The 17,166-nt window shown below is 35.6% G+C and overlaps 1 protein-coding gene across 1 annotated transcript in view; it reads right to left on the minus strand.

Moving 5' to 3' along the window:
- Window positions 1-208: 208 nt before the first annotated feature.
- The window catches only part of LOC150107402 (mitochondrial coenzyme A diphosphatase NUDT8-like), a 104,883-nt gene continuing 87,925 nt past the window's right edge, over window positions 209-17,166 (minus strand). Inside the window, exon 5 of the mRNA XM_090391272.1 lies at window positions 209-1,842. Coding sequence (XP_090247398.1) covers window positions 1,126-1,842 — 717 coding nt within the window. The 3' untranslated portion in view covers window positions 209-1,125. The remainder of the gene's footprint in view (window positions 1,843-17,166) is intronic.

The raw sequence follows: 17,166 nt of genomic DNA on the forward strand, positions 1-17,166 counted from the left end.
GAGAAATAGGGGAGATATGATTGAGACTTACAAACTTCTGAAAGAGTCATACAGGATTTCAATTGATGAAATTTTTTAATTTATGGAGAGTGGGGGGGGGGGGGGAAGGACTAGATTTTTCTCTCAGAGGGTGGTACATGATTGGAATGGATTGCCATTGGATCGAGGGAGGCCACATACTACACTGGTGTGTGTAGTATGTGGCCTCCCTCGATGAGTCTCTGACTCCCTGGAGGTCTCTCTTAATAATAATATCTAGAATTCACTATGCAAAAAGTTGTTTTTGAACTAAGTTATAAATCATAGCTAACAACAATTTATACAAATGTATTTATCACACAAGCAGCTGACTATTTCAATTACCTCATAGGTTCTTCACATAGTACAGCCAACTCTCACTATAGCAAACTCACGACAATAAAGTAAGTGCAAAGTCCTAACCGAAGGGCCGCAGGCACAATACTATGCCAAAGGAAATTCGCTATAGCAAACTATCCACTATAATAAGCCATTCCCATGATCCTTCGAGTTTGCTATGGTGAGAATCGACTATAAATTTTCAATAATGGAATACTGTGAGTTGATTAATCAAAAAAAAATATAAAAATGGAGGAAAACTCATGTAAAAAAATTTTTAATGTAATTTTTTTTTAAGTTAGGAAATTATTCACCTTATTTTTTTAGAATTGTCTGTTATTGTTTAATTGCTGTTCTGTCATCCTGGACTGATGATGCCTATGCTTAGGCAAAAATTTTACATTAAAAAAGTTTTTTTACATGAGTTTTCCTTTGCTTTTATATTTCTTTTGAGCTGACTATAATGACTCCATATATGACAGCTGCATCACACATAAATGCTGCTATCAGCTCTGAATCATTCATTAGCTGGTTCAAAAAAAAAAAAAAACTTATTCTTTTCAGTGAGTTCTAAATAATTTAATTTTATGCTTTCCAATTGTACATATTCATCATAATGTTGTTGTTAGAAAAAGACAGTAAAACATGTAGGAATTTTGTTTAAATAAATTAACAAGGATATTACCAGTGTCATAATACACTATGTATTTGTGATATCATTACTTCTCAGTTTCATTATAAAGGGCATTTCATAAAAAAATCTTTTGGTTAAATAAGTTTCTGGTGTAAAAGTTTGTGTTGATAAATCTGAGGAACTAAACATTTTAATACAAAGTGTAATATTATGGCTGTGACACCCCAGATACGATAATCCCCACCTAAATAGGCAGGGAGAGTAAATCCAGCCCGATACTGGGTTGAAAACCAATTCTTGGGATCACACAGCGATTCTAAACTCCTAGTAAAGACAACTTCTACTTCCTCAGGATTAATTAATAGTTTATCAGGATTTATACTGCCAACATAACCAACAACTGGGGTAATTAAAACATCTTTACGACGTGCGAGCATAGGCTTCACTTGTGCCCAAACTTGTATTTGTTTCCTGTGAATACCAATTTCTTCCTGAGTCTCTCGCAGTGCAGTTTGCACTACATCTGCATCAGTAGAGTCACACATCCCACCTGGAAAACTAACGTCACCCCGATTTCTACCTAAATTCGTGGAGCGCAATGTGAAGAGTATTGATGGTACTCCGGAAACCGTACATAATGGAACAAGAACAGATGCTTTTAATACAGATTTAGAAGACTGGGAAGATCTAACTGAAGCAGGATTAATATTCTCCAAGAGTGTAATGCATTTTGTTCTATTTTCCTCTGAAAAAACTTTATCAAAAACAGCATGCGAATAGTAGCAGTGCTGAGGGATTACTACTGCACGAGGGATGTAAGAAGACAGGATCTTGGCTGGCCAACGGAATTTCTAGGAACAAACCAGGAAAGGAATACTTCTACTTAATGAGGAATTTATCTGTTTTTAACATGACAATAAAACCATATCAAAATATATATTTATATTAACTGAAATCTTACTATAAAGAATGTAAAAGTCAAGCAATTTCATATTAATTTTTCTTAACAATGATCTTTACACTGCATAATTCCAAAGTGGAAGTAATTTTCACAAAATCAATCACAATTTAGAATAATTTTTCTTACTTAACATAATATGCATAAAATTCAATAGATACTGAAAGAGTGACAACATTTCATAAGTTGAATAAAGAAATAATGTTTTCTAAGACCTTGGGAAGATGAGGCAGAGTAAAAGATCACTAAACAAACTTATGATGTACATTTAACAAATAATTTACTTTTACTTTAAGACAAATAGCTGAGAAAACTTGGGAATATAACAGGGATCTATAGTTAAGTTTTGTAGCTCTGGAAGAGAATATACAACAAGATGCCAAGAGAAAAGCTGATCAAAACACTAGTCATATGGTAGGTAAATGGGATATCATAGAGAACAGCATACAGTATGTTTAAGTTGTAAGTCAGCAGCCAGAATTGAAGGAAATACAGAAGATGGTTTCATGTAAAATCAGTGTTTGATTGTACTGCATTTAAGAGACATAATAATATCCCAGTTTATTATGTCTGTTAATTACAATTATTCAGCTGGTGTTTGGCACCCAGCAGGATTATAAACCAAAGTTCCTGGGAGGGAAAAAACTTTGCTAGTTCCATACGAGACCAACTAACTCACTTTCATGGAGAATAGGGCATAAGATAAGATTGAATATCTCCACATACTGGCCAGTGAATTAGAAACTTATTTAATACTGTGTTGGACTACCTTTAACCTGAATTACAGCAGATATGCAGTTTGGCAAGATTCCACAAGGTGCTGGATTGCATCTATGTCTACAACATACTAGGCATTCACCAGACAATCCTTTAACTGGCTCAGATTTCTGGAGTTTGTGGTGGCAAAGGAAGTTGGTAGAAGTCAATGTCATGTTTACTGAACCATTGCTGAACAATTCTTATGTGATGGACAGTAGCAATGTCATCCATAAAACAACCATCACCTGGCAGATAAAAAGTCAACATTGCAGGATGAACTTGATCAGCAACAATGTTCAAATATTCCTTGGGGACACTCAACCCTCCAGTAATATCAGAGGACCCATACCATGACACCACCTCCAGAACCTTGAGTTGTGTTTACAAGGCAAGCTGGATGCATTGCTTCATTGAGCTCCCACCAAACTCTGCCTATAGTCAGTACAGAACAATATATACCATGACTTTTTTCCAGTCTTCCAGTGTCCAGTCACAATGTTTCTGACACCACTATAGATGAAATTTCTGGTTCTTCACAGAAATCAGTGATTTCTATATAGGGAATACCAATCCTCTTCAATTCCTTGCACATAGTTTCATGAGATATGAGTTGGGAACAGCAGTCATTAAATTTTTTGGTCAATTGCTGTACACAGGAAGTTCTGTTTGTCCATACAAGACTTTAGATGACACGATCTCATTCCTGACAGACTATCTTAAGCAACAGTTACACCTCTTAGTCAATAAGTTAGGTTATTTTTCCACTGATTAAACACCCATGATAGCTCACCTTTTGAGAAACCAGTCAGCTCTGCTGTTTTCAAAAGCATAGCTCCAGCCAGATGGGCACCTACAATTTATTTATTTTGTATGTGGGTTCCCCCTTTCTTCCCCCGTTTCTTAGGATGGGTTGAGCCATCCTAGTGAGGGATTAAGTATGTATTTTATGACTGTAGATGTGTGTGTGTGTGTGTGTTCACCCAGCCGATTTGCCTGTTCTGAGGGATGAAAAACCCGAATTTCCAGGTGGGAAAAACCCTCTACCACTGTATGAGACCGGTTAACTCACCTTTAGTCAAAAGAGACCCAGATAAAGTTTCCTTACATCATGGAAAGGTATCGAACCCAGGTCTTTCTGACTAAAGGGCTTCGTCTTAACTGACCGAGTTATGGAGGCTCTGGTACCTACAATAAGCCCTTTATATTGAACTCTGGAAGATCCTTTGTTTTCCATTATGATCAACGCTCTTAACAATTACTGACCACCAGCATTTTTAAATAGTTGCCTAGAGCAGTGCTTCCCAAAAGCAGAAGTTTGGGAAGCTGTTATGATGTCAGCCCCCCCCCAGAAAAAAATTGTAATATAGACATATATTATTATAATATTTATTGTATTTATATTGAATACAAAACATACACAGCAAATATTGCAAAAATCAAATGCAAATATTACATTTTTAGCATCTTACATACACATTTGACATGTCACATTATCTTATATTTTTATATAGATAGATATATTGTTTTGTACATTTGCAGTACAAGCACATGAAACATAAAATGATTAGTAATAAACAAAGTAAGAATTAAAAACATAAAAGAAGTTTAATAACAATTTAATGTGCTGGATGTGTTTCAATACTGCTACACCAATATCAGGTGAAATATTTGTAACTGCAATTCTTAGATTTCTGCTTTGAAATGAAACTTATATGAATAAGCATATATTTACTAATTATTCATTAAGCATTGAAATATGCAGGAAGCAAAATTTGAGAACCGGCACCAATGTGTGATTTTTTCCCATTAAAATATAAAAAAAAACAAAAAAGAAATAATAAATCATAAAAATTAAATACGTTTCTTTTAAGATAAAATAAATCTACTTAGTCTTAAAAGATTTTAAATTTGTTTTCATTATTTCACGGCCCCCAAAGGGACCGTGGCCCACAGTTTGGGAAGCACTGGCCTAGAACATGTGGTGATACATGTGGCAAAGTGTTTTGCATATATGCTGATTAAATGCCAGGTGACATTTACATACATCTGCATAAAGATTTCTAATTCAGTGGCCAGTTATTTATATTATGAAGGAAAGTGGCACTATAGCTGCAATTGAAATTGGAGATATTCCTCACCTCAAATCTTTATGCAAATACTATTATCATCCTAAATAAAAACTAGCAGAGGTCTTTAAGATTCTTGAACTGAACTGAATAAGTGATGTAACAAATTTGACACAAATCAACAATAAAAAAAAAACAATCTATTAAAATGGGGTACTTAAGGATCAAAACTGGATAACTGGGAGTAGCCCTCCATAGAGCCTTTAAACAAATGCAGAAAACCAACAAGGGCTTCTGACCGAACGTCCACTCCTCACCTTCCCGTGGCACTTCTGGTTATATATCTACCAGGATACTCAATGAACAAGGATGAGTTGGAAAATTTGGGATTTAGCCAACTAAACTGTATTGGCTTAAACCATAGTTTATTGACAGAATTTTTAATGCCAGCTGGACATCACCCAATCCCGTTGTTTTTGTCAGAGAACCAAGGCAAACATTGAAAGGTCAGCTACTGGAACAAATCCCTACTCAACATCAGCAGAGTTCAAGAAGCATCAATGGAAAAGAAATGAAACTAGCAGAAGAATTGGATAAGTATAAGATCGACATAATAGGATGTTACTAAAACAAAGAAGACAAAAGCAGGCAAGATCTTTCTCAAATGCAAGATGTTATATTCAGGCATTAACAATCAGGGAAAAGAAGTAGCTATGGACGACGTAGGTTACGAGGTCAGCTGTGACTCTTGATTAGCAAAATCCATACTAGTGGTTGTATTAGATAGTTTTTTTGGCTTGGTTACAATATATATTATTCTTAACAAGAAATTATATTCTTGTTTTAATCCTATAACTTCTGCATTAATTTAACCTTGGCTTTCCATGATATGTTTGCATTATAGGATTTTTTTTTTAGGTTGAGCCCATACACAGGAGATTGGTTGGTCAACCTATAGTACATTAGTACCGTGTATGGGTAGTGGATTGGGAAAGGAGGAATTTGTTTACATTTTATTTGAATGACTTTAAATTGTATTCCTTGGGAAATACAGCAAGTTGGAGACTGTTCCACAGTGCAGCAGTTGCAGGGATGAAGGAAGAGGAAAAGAAACTTGTTCTATTTGTTTCTAGGTGTACTGTGACAGGATATTTTGCAGCAGCTGCACGTGTTCCAATGAGCTTTGTACTGAGCAGAGGAATTATTGATGTTATTTCGGATGAGCATTTCCCATGGAAATATTTGTAGAATATACATACTGCAGAGACCATACATCTGTGTGAAAGTAGAGGGAGAGAGTTGGTAAGGGATGGATCATTGATAAGTCTAATTGCTCTCCTCTGTATTGAGTCGAGCATTTTGAGAGAGCTTTTAGGGGGGTCCTATCCCATATGTGGGAGGCAGTATTCAATAGCTGGGTGGATTTGTATAATGTAAATAGCTGTTCGGGGGTGAAGTAATGTCTTGAGCGAAAGAGAAATCCTAATTTTTTTGAGGCTGAGGATGCAATGGTGATATGTTTATGCCAGGAGAGGTTTGATGTGAGAGAGATTCCAAGAAGTGAGATTTCAAACTGTCTGGAAATTTGGGTATCGTCAAAAAGGATACTGGGAAAAAATGGTTCTTTTTTATGGGCAATAGTACAGAACTGGGTTTTATTGGCATTGAAATTTATGAGGTTATCCGAACCCCATTGTAGGATGGCTTGGAGATCGAAGTTGAGGGTGGTGGTGGATGATGTTCTGTAGGTTGAGGTGAGTTGTGAAGGGTAAGGCTTATCAAATGCAAGCGAGCAGTGTAGTATGCTGTCGTTTGCAAAACTGTGTATTGGGTTGGAGGTCAATTGCAGTAGGTCATTGATATATACTAAGGCAGGTGATGTGAAACCAATAGCTTCTCTATACAAGTAGACTAGCAAAACATTACGTTACCACCTGTCCCATTAAAACTTTTGCCAAAAGAGTGGGAGCACCAGCAGAGCCTATTAGGACAGCATATATTAGAGAGAAATAAAGAAGAATTTCCAGATCTTCCAATTCAGTCTACCAAAAAGGGAGTGCTTTCAAACTATACTTGACAAAATCACAAGAAGTCCATGACATCTACCAGAAATTAACCCAAAAATTCCAGAACTGCAGGAATCATTAGTTAAGATTAATAACAATGAATTCAGTATACCAGATAGCAAACAAACGAAACCATTACACAAGGAGAAATCAGAGAAAAGGAAAGAGAAAAACAAGTAAGACATCTGAAAGATCTTAGTATCAAGACCAGATTACTGAAATGGAAAGTTGAATTAATCAAAGAAATTGAGGATAAACAGAAGAAATTAAAAGACGGGGAAAAAAATAAAAATAAAAAAGCAAAGATAGAGAGGGTTGTGGATCATCAAATGAAGACTCCTCAGGCATTAGAAGAGTTTATGGACTATGAGAAACTATTTCATGCTGCTATAGGAAAAGAGGAAGCTAAAATTAAAGAAAAAAATAATAAAGTTCACTGATACAAAGTTCTTGCAGTATGACTACCATCTACATGAAAAGAAAATAATCAGCTTCCAAATCAAGAGCAGCCATGAAACTGAAATAATGACAAGCAATTGCAAAAAACTGGAAAATAATTTATGAGAAGCAGGATACACAACTGCTCCTTCACAAATCGATATCAGACTCATCCAAAACCTACAGGCAAAAGTTTAGTTGACAGGCATGTGCTGGATGTTATTCATAACTTATTGCAATTTTAAGAGTATTACAACACCAGACAAAACTAAATTATAAAGGGATACTGATTAACTGTTTTTTTTTTTTTTTGGTTTATTTTGCTGGATTTCAAACTAACATCTTCAGATATGTATTGAAAGTGTTAGGTGTTGATTATTCATACTAGCACTTCACAGTATTACCACCACCAAAGGACAAAAAATTATATTAATTGATACCCCCCCCCAACTAGCTAACTTCTACATGAAACATTTTCAAAACCAAGCACTCGACACAGCTATACTTAAATCAACAGTTTGACTGTGCTATGTTGATGATCTGTTTGCTCTATTTGGCCTCAGGGTCCCAAACACAACGCATATATTTTAGTGCATCTTAACAGCTAACGCTCTAAAATAAACTTTGCAATAGAAAAAGAAAGTAACTGTCTTCCCTTTCTGGATACACTAGCAACAACTTCCAAATGCCTCAATACCCTTTTCTATTTACAGAAAAATCCCACACATACAAGAAGGTATTTACATAAACAATTCCACAATCACTCATTCCAAGAGTATGCATCATCAAAACACTTACCGAGCCAGGGGTATTTGTTCTAATGACACAGCCCTTGAAACCAAGCTTCATAGCACATTTTTTTGACCAATGGCTACAGCCCATATAAACTAGATAAAACACTGCATGACCCCCCCCCCCCACCCCTCCTGCAACAAATACACAGATCATAGCTATCTTTTCTATACATTTAATACATGAGATGGGAAGTTTTGTAAATTCTCTGCAAATATGATCTTCGTGCAAGGTTCAATTTATACCTCGGCTTGCTACTTTCATCCCCCAACTTCATCCTTGAGTATACAAAGTTCTTTGTGCCTGCAGCTTAGCCTATTTTGGACAAACTGGTAGATCATTTAGCATCTGCCTCGAAGAACAAAAATTACATCCATAATCACTTGTATGGTAAGTTGGGACTGGCAGACTATGCTCTGGATACTCTTTCAAATAGGAATAAATGGAATATGACATCACTATTGCACAGACATTGATATACGACAGAGAGCCTATTTTTGGAATCGGCATCAGCTATGAAGCACCCCCCCCCCCCCAACCTCAACAAATATGGTTATACTAATTTGCCATAGATCTGAGAGACAGTTATTATGAGACCAGGCCTTCTCCAAATGAACTTTATAGTTATCTGGCCAACAGAGGGTGCCATGTTAGGACATTAGTTGTTTCAGTTATATTTGATTTGTTGCCAATGATTTAGTTGAATGCCTAGTGCTTGTGACAGTTATAACTTGTGCTCTAAAGATGCTGGGGAAAAAACCAGCAAAATATTCGTTTCATAAATTAATTTAATTTTTTCGTTGATGTAGTTAATACTGTGAAGTGCTAGTTTCACCTTCAGATGAAAAACAGCATTTCAATTTATATGTAACAATGAGTAAGTGAAACAATTAAATCATAGTGGACAACAGATCTAAAGTTCTAATTTGGCACCCTCTAATGTTAAATAAAAGAAGTATTACAGTTGAGTAGGAGTTGATCTTAAAATGGCAGTATCCAAATTTTGGCAAATTAATGCAGCCATGTTAGTTAAGGTTAGGAGAATCTTTACTTAGCAAGGAAAAAAAACGGCAAACAGAACTGCAATGCTCCCTCCCCACTTCAGTTAACTTTTACATGAAATACTTTTGTTCTCAAAGTTTGAACAGTCTTGTATACAGCTAATTTAGTGTTCTAACTAATTTCTCTCTTATTCCATATGAATTTATTCAATGGACTTCCTACCATACCAGCTTTGTTGATTCTGTTGTCTATTTCCATATTTAATTTACCATCTTTGCTAAAAAGCGTGCCTAAGTAGCTGAAATGTTTTACTTGTTCCACAGGTTCTCCATTCACAATGCAGTTGATATTTTCAATGATTTTACCTATTTTCTTTGTCTTCATCTTTTTATTGCTGACCTTCATACCATATCTATTACAACAGTTATTCAATTTAGTAAGAGAATCTTGCAAACTTGTAGCAGATTTATTTAGAAGTATAACATCGTCTGCATAAAGCAAAGAGCTGACATTAACATTTCCAATTCTGATATCATGTTTAATACCACTTTCTTTCATAATGTGATCCATATAGATAATGAATAACAGAGGGGATAATGTACATCCTTGTCTCACACCAGATTTAACATTAAACCGTCTTCCTGTACTTACTTCAATTCTAACTGCTGACTTGCAACTCAAATAAAGACTAAGTATTGCTTGATATAATGCCCCATTGACACCATATAACTGTAGCGTATTGAATGGCTTCTCTCTTGGCACTTTATCATATGCCTTTTCCAGATCGACAAAACTTAAATACAGATCTTTGTTATATTCCCATGCTTTCTCAACTATTTGTTGTAAAGTGAAGATCTGATCCTGGCAGCCTGTATTTGGCCTGAATCCAGCTTGTTCTTCACAAAGCTTTTCTTCCACAATTCTTCTCAACCGTTTGTCAAGTATACTGGCATAAATCTTGCCAGGAACTTTCCAAACCAACAAGAATAAAACACCACTATTCCTATCATATATATATATATATATCCAAGATACATGTGAAAACATAGCCAAAGTACTAATAATACATAACCTTCACACCACATCAGATTAGCATCCTTGATAGCATCCAAAGCATGGCAGACCATGCTTTGGACATCCGTTCACAGGGATTTAGATGGAAGAAAACTAAAGTGCTATATAGAAGTGAATTACAGATCAGAAAGACTATTTTTAGAGTCATCAATGGCTATGAAGTATTCTCCTAACCTTAACAGGTATGGTTGCATTAAGCAGCCAAAAATTTGGGAGTGTCATTTTAAGATCAATTCCTACTCAACTATAATACTTCTTTTATTCAACATTAGAGGGCACCAAATTAGGACCTGAGATCTTTGGTGATTACAATTTGAACTGTTTCACTTACTCATTGCAGCATGTAAACTCACATGTAAACTCACGCAATGAAGATGATGGTTTGAAATCCAGTCAAATATAAGCCAAGTAAATAAACACCTTTTTATAATTTAGTTTTGTTTGGTGTTGTACTACTGTTAAAATTAAAATATATTATGTCAGAGATATAAGACTTACCAGTTACGCTTGCACTAATCATGTCTCACTTCTGCATGGCCTCATTAAATGTATGAGGATTCCACATTCCATTAAACAAGAAGGGGGAGGGTGTTTAAGGGTCAAGGCTGTATAACTGAGAGGAGACCTCCACATAGCCTTTAAAGAAATGCAGAGAACCGACCAGGGCTTCTGACCTAATGTCCAATCCTCACCTTCTCGTGGTGCACCCTTTTGGGTATCTACTTGGATACCGAATGAATGAGGATGGGCAGGAAATTTGGGATTTAGCCAACCAAACTGTATTCTTATTGGTTAAATCAAATTAAAAAATGATGGTACAACATGACAAACTTTCAAGCTGGCTGGGGCGTCGCCCGGTTAAACAAGGCCCCCGTTGTTTTTGCCAGGGAACAGCGAAAAGTCAGCTACTAGAACAAATCTGAAAACAAACCCCAACTCAACATCACCAGAGTTAAAGATCGGTACTATCAACATAAGAAGCCTGAATGGCAAAGAAATGGAGCTAGCTGAAGAATTAGATAAGTACCAGATCGACATAATATGGGTGACTGAAACAAAAAAGACAAAAACTGGTGAGATCTTTCTCAGCAATAAATACAAAATGTTATATTCAGGCAATGACAATCGAGGAAAAGAAGGAGTAGCCATAGTATTCAACACAAAATACAAGGCTAATCTTCTTGAATGGCAGTCAGTCTCAAGTAGAGTAATGTGGGCAAATATGAGAATGGGGAACTGAACAATGAGACTTATTTGTGCCTATGCTCCCACAGAAGGTTCTACTAAGGTAGAAGTGGAAGAATTTTTCGAGGCTTTAGAAAAAGCAACTGACACAATGAAAAAGGAAAAGTTGGTCCTTGTTGGGGATCTAAGTAGCAGAGTAGGAAATGATTGTGAGACATACAAAAATATTTTGGGAAACTTTGGAGAAAAGAGCAAAGCTAATAATAATGGCAAATATCTGTTGGATTTCTGCTCAGAACATGGACTGGTTATTACTAACACCATATTCCAACATAAAAATGTGCACAAATTCACATGGAGAGAACAGGCAAGGAATAAGAAAAGTCTCATTGACTATGTTATTGTTGATAGTGATGTTTTCTCCCTGGTGCAGGACACCACAGTGTACAGAGGATTTGAAATTGGAAGTGATCACTATTTAGTCTTGAGCAGGATAAAATTGAATTTCACATTGAAAAGAATAACATGTAAGAAAGTTTTAAAGCGAATAAAAGTTGAGCAGCTCTCAGATGTGAACTGTAGACTAAAATACACAAAGATTATTGAAGAAAAAATGAAAGAGTTTGAGAACAGGAATCAAACCTTGTAGATTAAGTGGCAAGCCTTGAAGAAAGGCCTGATTGATTCAACTAGAGAGGCATGTGGTGAAGTTGTCTGCAAGGATAGAAAAATTAGAACTCCATGGTGGACACAGGAAGTTAAAGAGGCAGTGAAGGAAAAGAAGAATGCATATCAAAAGTTCCTGGCAAATAAGTCAGCTTGTGTTCTTAGAGAATACAGAGTCAATTGCAAGAATGCTAAACACTGTGTAAAACTAGCTAAACAAAAGTCATGGGAGGACTTTGGTAAGTATATAGAAAATAAATATCAAGAAGGTGGCAAAATATTCTGGAGGTTGTTGAAGAAGCTTAGGAATGGAGGAAAGAATGCTGTAAAAGGAGTTAGAGATGATAAAGGTGACACAAAAATGGGAAAAAAAAGATCTCCTTGAAGTATGGAGTAATTACTTTGAAAAACTGCTAAATGAAACAAACAGTGATGACAGCACAATGGCAAAAAACACTGACCAGGCATGCAGTCAGGAATACATATCCATACTTGAAGTACAAAAAAAAGCCATCAAAGGCATGAAATGTGGAAAGGCACCAGATATAGATGATATCCGACCAGAAATGCTCAAGTATGGTGGTATAAGAATCTTACAGTGACTGCACTGTATAGTTCAGAAAGCCTGGACAGAGGGACGAATTTCCGATGATTGGAGTAGAGTTCTCATAGTACCCATATATAAAAAGGGAAATAAAACTGAATGTCAGAATTACAGAGGTATCTCCCTACTGAGTGTTTCTGGCAAGATCTATGCAAGTATACTTGAGAAATGGTTGAGAAGAATTGTGGAAGAGAAGCTTGGTGAAGAACAAGCTGGATTCAGGCCAAATAGAGGCTGTCAGGATCAGATCTTCATTTTACGACAAATAGTCGAGAAAGCATGGGAATATAACAAAGATCTATATTGAAGTTTTGTTGATCTGGAAAAGGCATGTGACAAGGTGCCAAGAGAAAAGCTATTCAATATGCTACAGTTATATGGTGTAAATGGAGCATTAAATCATGCAATACTTAGTCTTTATTTGAGTTGTAGGTCAGCAGTTAGAATTGAAGGAAGTACAGGAAGATAGTTCAATGTTAAATCTGGTGTGAGAAAAGGATGTACATTGTTTATTCATTATCTATATGGATCACATTATGAAGGAAAGTGGTATTAAACATGATATCAAAATTGGAAATGTTAATGTCAGCTCTTTGCTTTATGCGGATGATGTTATACTTCTAAATAAATCCGCTACAAGCCTGCAAGATTCTCTGACTAAATTGAATAACTGTTGTAATAGATATGGTATGAATGTTAGCAATTAAAAAAGACAAAGACAATGAAAATACGCAGAATCATTGAAAATGTCAACTGTGTTGTGAATGGAGAACCTGTGGAACAAGTAAAACATTTCAGCTACCTAGGCATGATTTTTAGTGAAGATGGTAAATTAAATATAGAAATAGACAACAGAATCAGCAAAGCTGGTATAGTGGGAAGTAAATTGAATAAATTCATATGGAATAAGAGAGAAATTAGTCGGAACATTAAATTAGCTGTATACAAGACAGTGTTCACACCAGTTTTAACTTATGGATCTGAGAGCTGGGTCAGAAGTAAAACACTTGACCAAATACTAGAGACTGCAGATATGAGAGTCCTGAGAAAGATTATAGGCATGAACAGATGGCATCAAAGGCAGTATCATATTAAAAACGAGGATATTAGGAAAGAACTTGACATTGTCAGCATCCAGGAATGCGTTAGCAGTGCTAATCTCAGGTGGTATGGTCACTTAAACAGAATGGGCGAAGAAAAATTAGCAAAACAAGTGTTCTTTGCCAGGTTGGCAGCAAAATGACCCAGAGGAACACCAAGATTAGGTGGATTGATGTGGTACAAGGTGCCTTAGACGATAGAAATATAAGATCTGATAATGTTGGAGTCTTGACAAGTAACAGACTGATTTGGAGGAAAATTGTACATAGGAAGTTAGTAATGATGTAATGTTTTTCATGTAGTACTATCATATCCTGTACACCTCTTGAGGGTACATGGTGGGAAATTGATGATGATGATTAAACAATAAGTTGTACAGAAACCTTTGTAAAAATAAAGATATATAAACCTTAACAGACAGATACTTGCTTTTGTCTTTTTGGAGGTTTGAAAGGTATAATAAGCCTGGAGTAAGAGTTATTATTCTTGTTGTCATTCTTGGATTATTCTGAAATATTTAAAGGAATGCTGAAAGGTGAATCTTGACAATACACTGGAAATGAGGTTTATAAATGTATATACTCCATCCAGTTAGATAAAAATTCTTTTAGGAATTGCAGCCATACTTAGGCAGTGCCTACTACATCACAGAAGCTAGAGATTGGAACTGCACTGAAAACCCCACATTAGATAAAATGGGAAGAGACTCCAGAAACAGAAACGTAGGATTATGATAGTTAAAAATATGTCTTAATAATGTTCAACTAGCAGACATATAGACCTATATAACCCTATACAACCCTAACCTCCAGGCTTACACTTACACAAATCAAAGCATTAGATCCCATGTTGTTCGAATTATCTCTCTTCTTCCCTCATAAAAAGAGTAATTCAGCTAAAACATCTTGACATCCACATGTCAGATCATAATCCAGTCCTACTTAAATTCCTGCATGGAACATATAGCAATGAAATTATCTCTCTTCTTCCCTCATAAAAAGAGTAATTCAGCTAAAACATCTTGACATCTACATGTCAGATTATAATCCAGTCCTACTTAAATTCCTGCATGGAACATATAGCAATCAGTTCCAGACCATGGAGACTTCCACAGATTTTCTATTGATCTTTTCAACCAAACTCCACCCCCCCCCCCTATTCAAACTGGAATAATGTTACCTGGAATTGGGATATATGGTGAAAATTCAAAGAAGAAAACAGAATATGACTGAATGGAGAAAGAAACATACTTTTCTCAAAAGGAAAAAGTTGAAAGATGTATAAAGAGAGTAATTGATTCACAAACCAATGCCATGGAGTCACAAGACTCATTGTGAGAGGTCAATGCTAATCAATATAAAGTCTAACATAATACTCCTTAAACTTTTTGCACCTTCACTATCCTCCAAGGATAGAACTTTACTGTAAGACCTGGGATTTTATTCTTCCTATTCTAGTTATACTCTAATTCTTTTCTCTCTACAGGTCAAATAGCAAGTGAATTTGTCGCAAGTCATACCATCCTCATTTCAAAACCCAATAGAGTTCACACCTTTACGAACATCAGGAAGCCTATTTCTCCAATACTGACTACAAGATCTTTCTTCACATTATCAACAACAAGCTCCAAGTAGGAATGAGTTACATAATCAAAAGCATATGAAGTTCCACAGTGAGAAGTAAAATTTAATCTATTTCTGCTACATGATCTACTCTGCCTAGTTAATATGAAAAAAGCAGTCTGTAGCAGTACTCTTGGTGGATCTTACTCAAGCATTTGCATCTGTTTCTGTTCTATATCCTCCATCAAATTGGAGTATGCAAAAGGGTACTATCCATTATTAAAGGAGTCTACGCCAATACAACTACCTGCTTCCTAATCAATGAGCAACTATCAGACCCAGTCAAAATTCAAAAAGGAGTCAAGCAAGGTTGCCTGCTTAGTCCTTTACTCTTTGCACTGGTTCTTGAACTTTTTTTTTGCAAGAAGGCAACAACAATTCATATGTTGTGCGAGGGATAACATTTTCTTAATTACGAAGGAAAATAAGTATTAACTTATGCAGATGATGCAGTAGACACTGAAAAAATTCAGAAAATCAGTAAACTAATTGCCAATGGTATAAGAAGGCAGACTTAAATGATTCTGGAAGATGGGATCTTGGAGGCATTCCCTTTGGATTAACCCTTAAGAGAGCTCATCCCATTATCTTCTCTGACTGTTCAATTTTACCAGGTATTTTTGTGTATAAGTTTTAGGAACTTATACACAAAATATTGAAACTTTAAAAAGATTGGAAAACTGAGTCACTTCCATTTTCTTCTAAAACCACAGTACTTAAAACCATAACTTTCCCTGCACAGTTTTGATGAAAAAAAGCATATTCTTTTAAAAGTACCTAGTGGTATAACTATAAACAACAAATTACACAAACAATAACCACATTAATTAACTTTAATGAAAATACAGATATTTTGTAGTGAAAATAACAGTACATCATCAGTGCATAGAAACCAGCAAATCAAAGAACAGGAGTTACAAGGTACATATAACAATCAGTTTACCAATTAAAAACAGTAGCTGCAAGCTAGATATTAATATATTGATAAATAATATTAAAACTATTTTCGATGTTTACATAAAATGAGACTCTCCCAAACTTTTTTTGGAGGGGGGGTGTGAGAGAGAGAGAATTGTTCCAATTCAAGTTATGCTGATATAAAAGGATATCGTAACTTTCTTTGAAAAAAGCAGTCATATTTAAAACTGCTTCTATGGAAAAGACGAGTGTCATCCCACTAGATGCTGTGTTTAGTGTTAATGCTATGCCACACTGGACTTTGAGGTTTCACATATTCAATGTAATACTGATGTTCATTAATTCTTTTTTTCCACAGAACAGCCTGCTGATAGGAAAATATGTGGGAATAAGGTGATACTTCTTCAAAATTCTACCAATAGCTTCAGAGATACCAGAAATATAAAGAATCAGAACTCTGCAGTCTATTGAAGAATCCTTAGGTGCTGTAACATATGAGTCAATTATCTGCAGGATTTGATGATGGTTGTAACCATTTAATTCCATTGATAGCGAAAAGTTCTTGTTGTAAGCTTGAGGGAGAGGAGCACACATTATATACTCTGTTAATTCAAGACTTGATAATACCAATTGTTTGAAAGGCGTGATGAGCAGATATTTGATGAATGTATCTGCCAGTAAAGGCAGGTTTTCGATAAACACTGGTTGACAAAGTACTGGAGGCTGTGCGTGTAAAAAAAGGATGCCCAAGAATGGTAAACTACCAGCATTTTATTTTCCCATGGTGAAATGAATATGTGGATGAAGGCTATTGATCTATCACAGGAAAGTGGTAAGTTCATTTTCAGAATTGAGGCCAAACAGCAAAAATATCAGGTACATAGCGAAACCAAAGCGAGAGTTGGCGAATGAATGGTTTGAAAA

The sequence above is a fragment of the Typopeltis vanoorti genome, chromosome 4 (genome assembly GCF_054136105.1).
Source record: "Typopeltis vanoorti isolate ZY-2024b chromosome 4, IOZ_Tvanoo_1.0, whole genome shotgun sequence".
Lineage (NCBI taxonomy): Eukaryota > Metazoa > Arthropoda > Arachnida > Uropygi > Thelyphonidae > Typopeltis > Typopeltis vanoorti.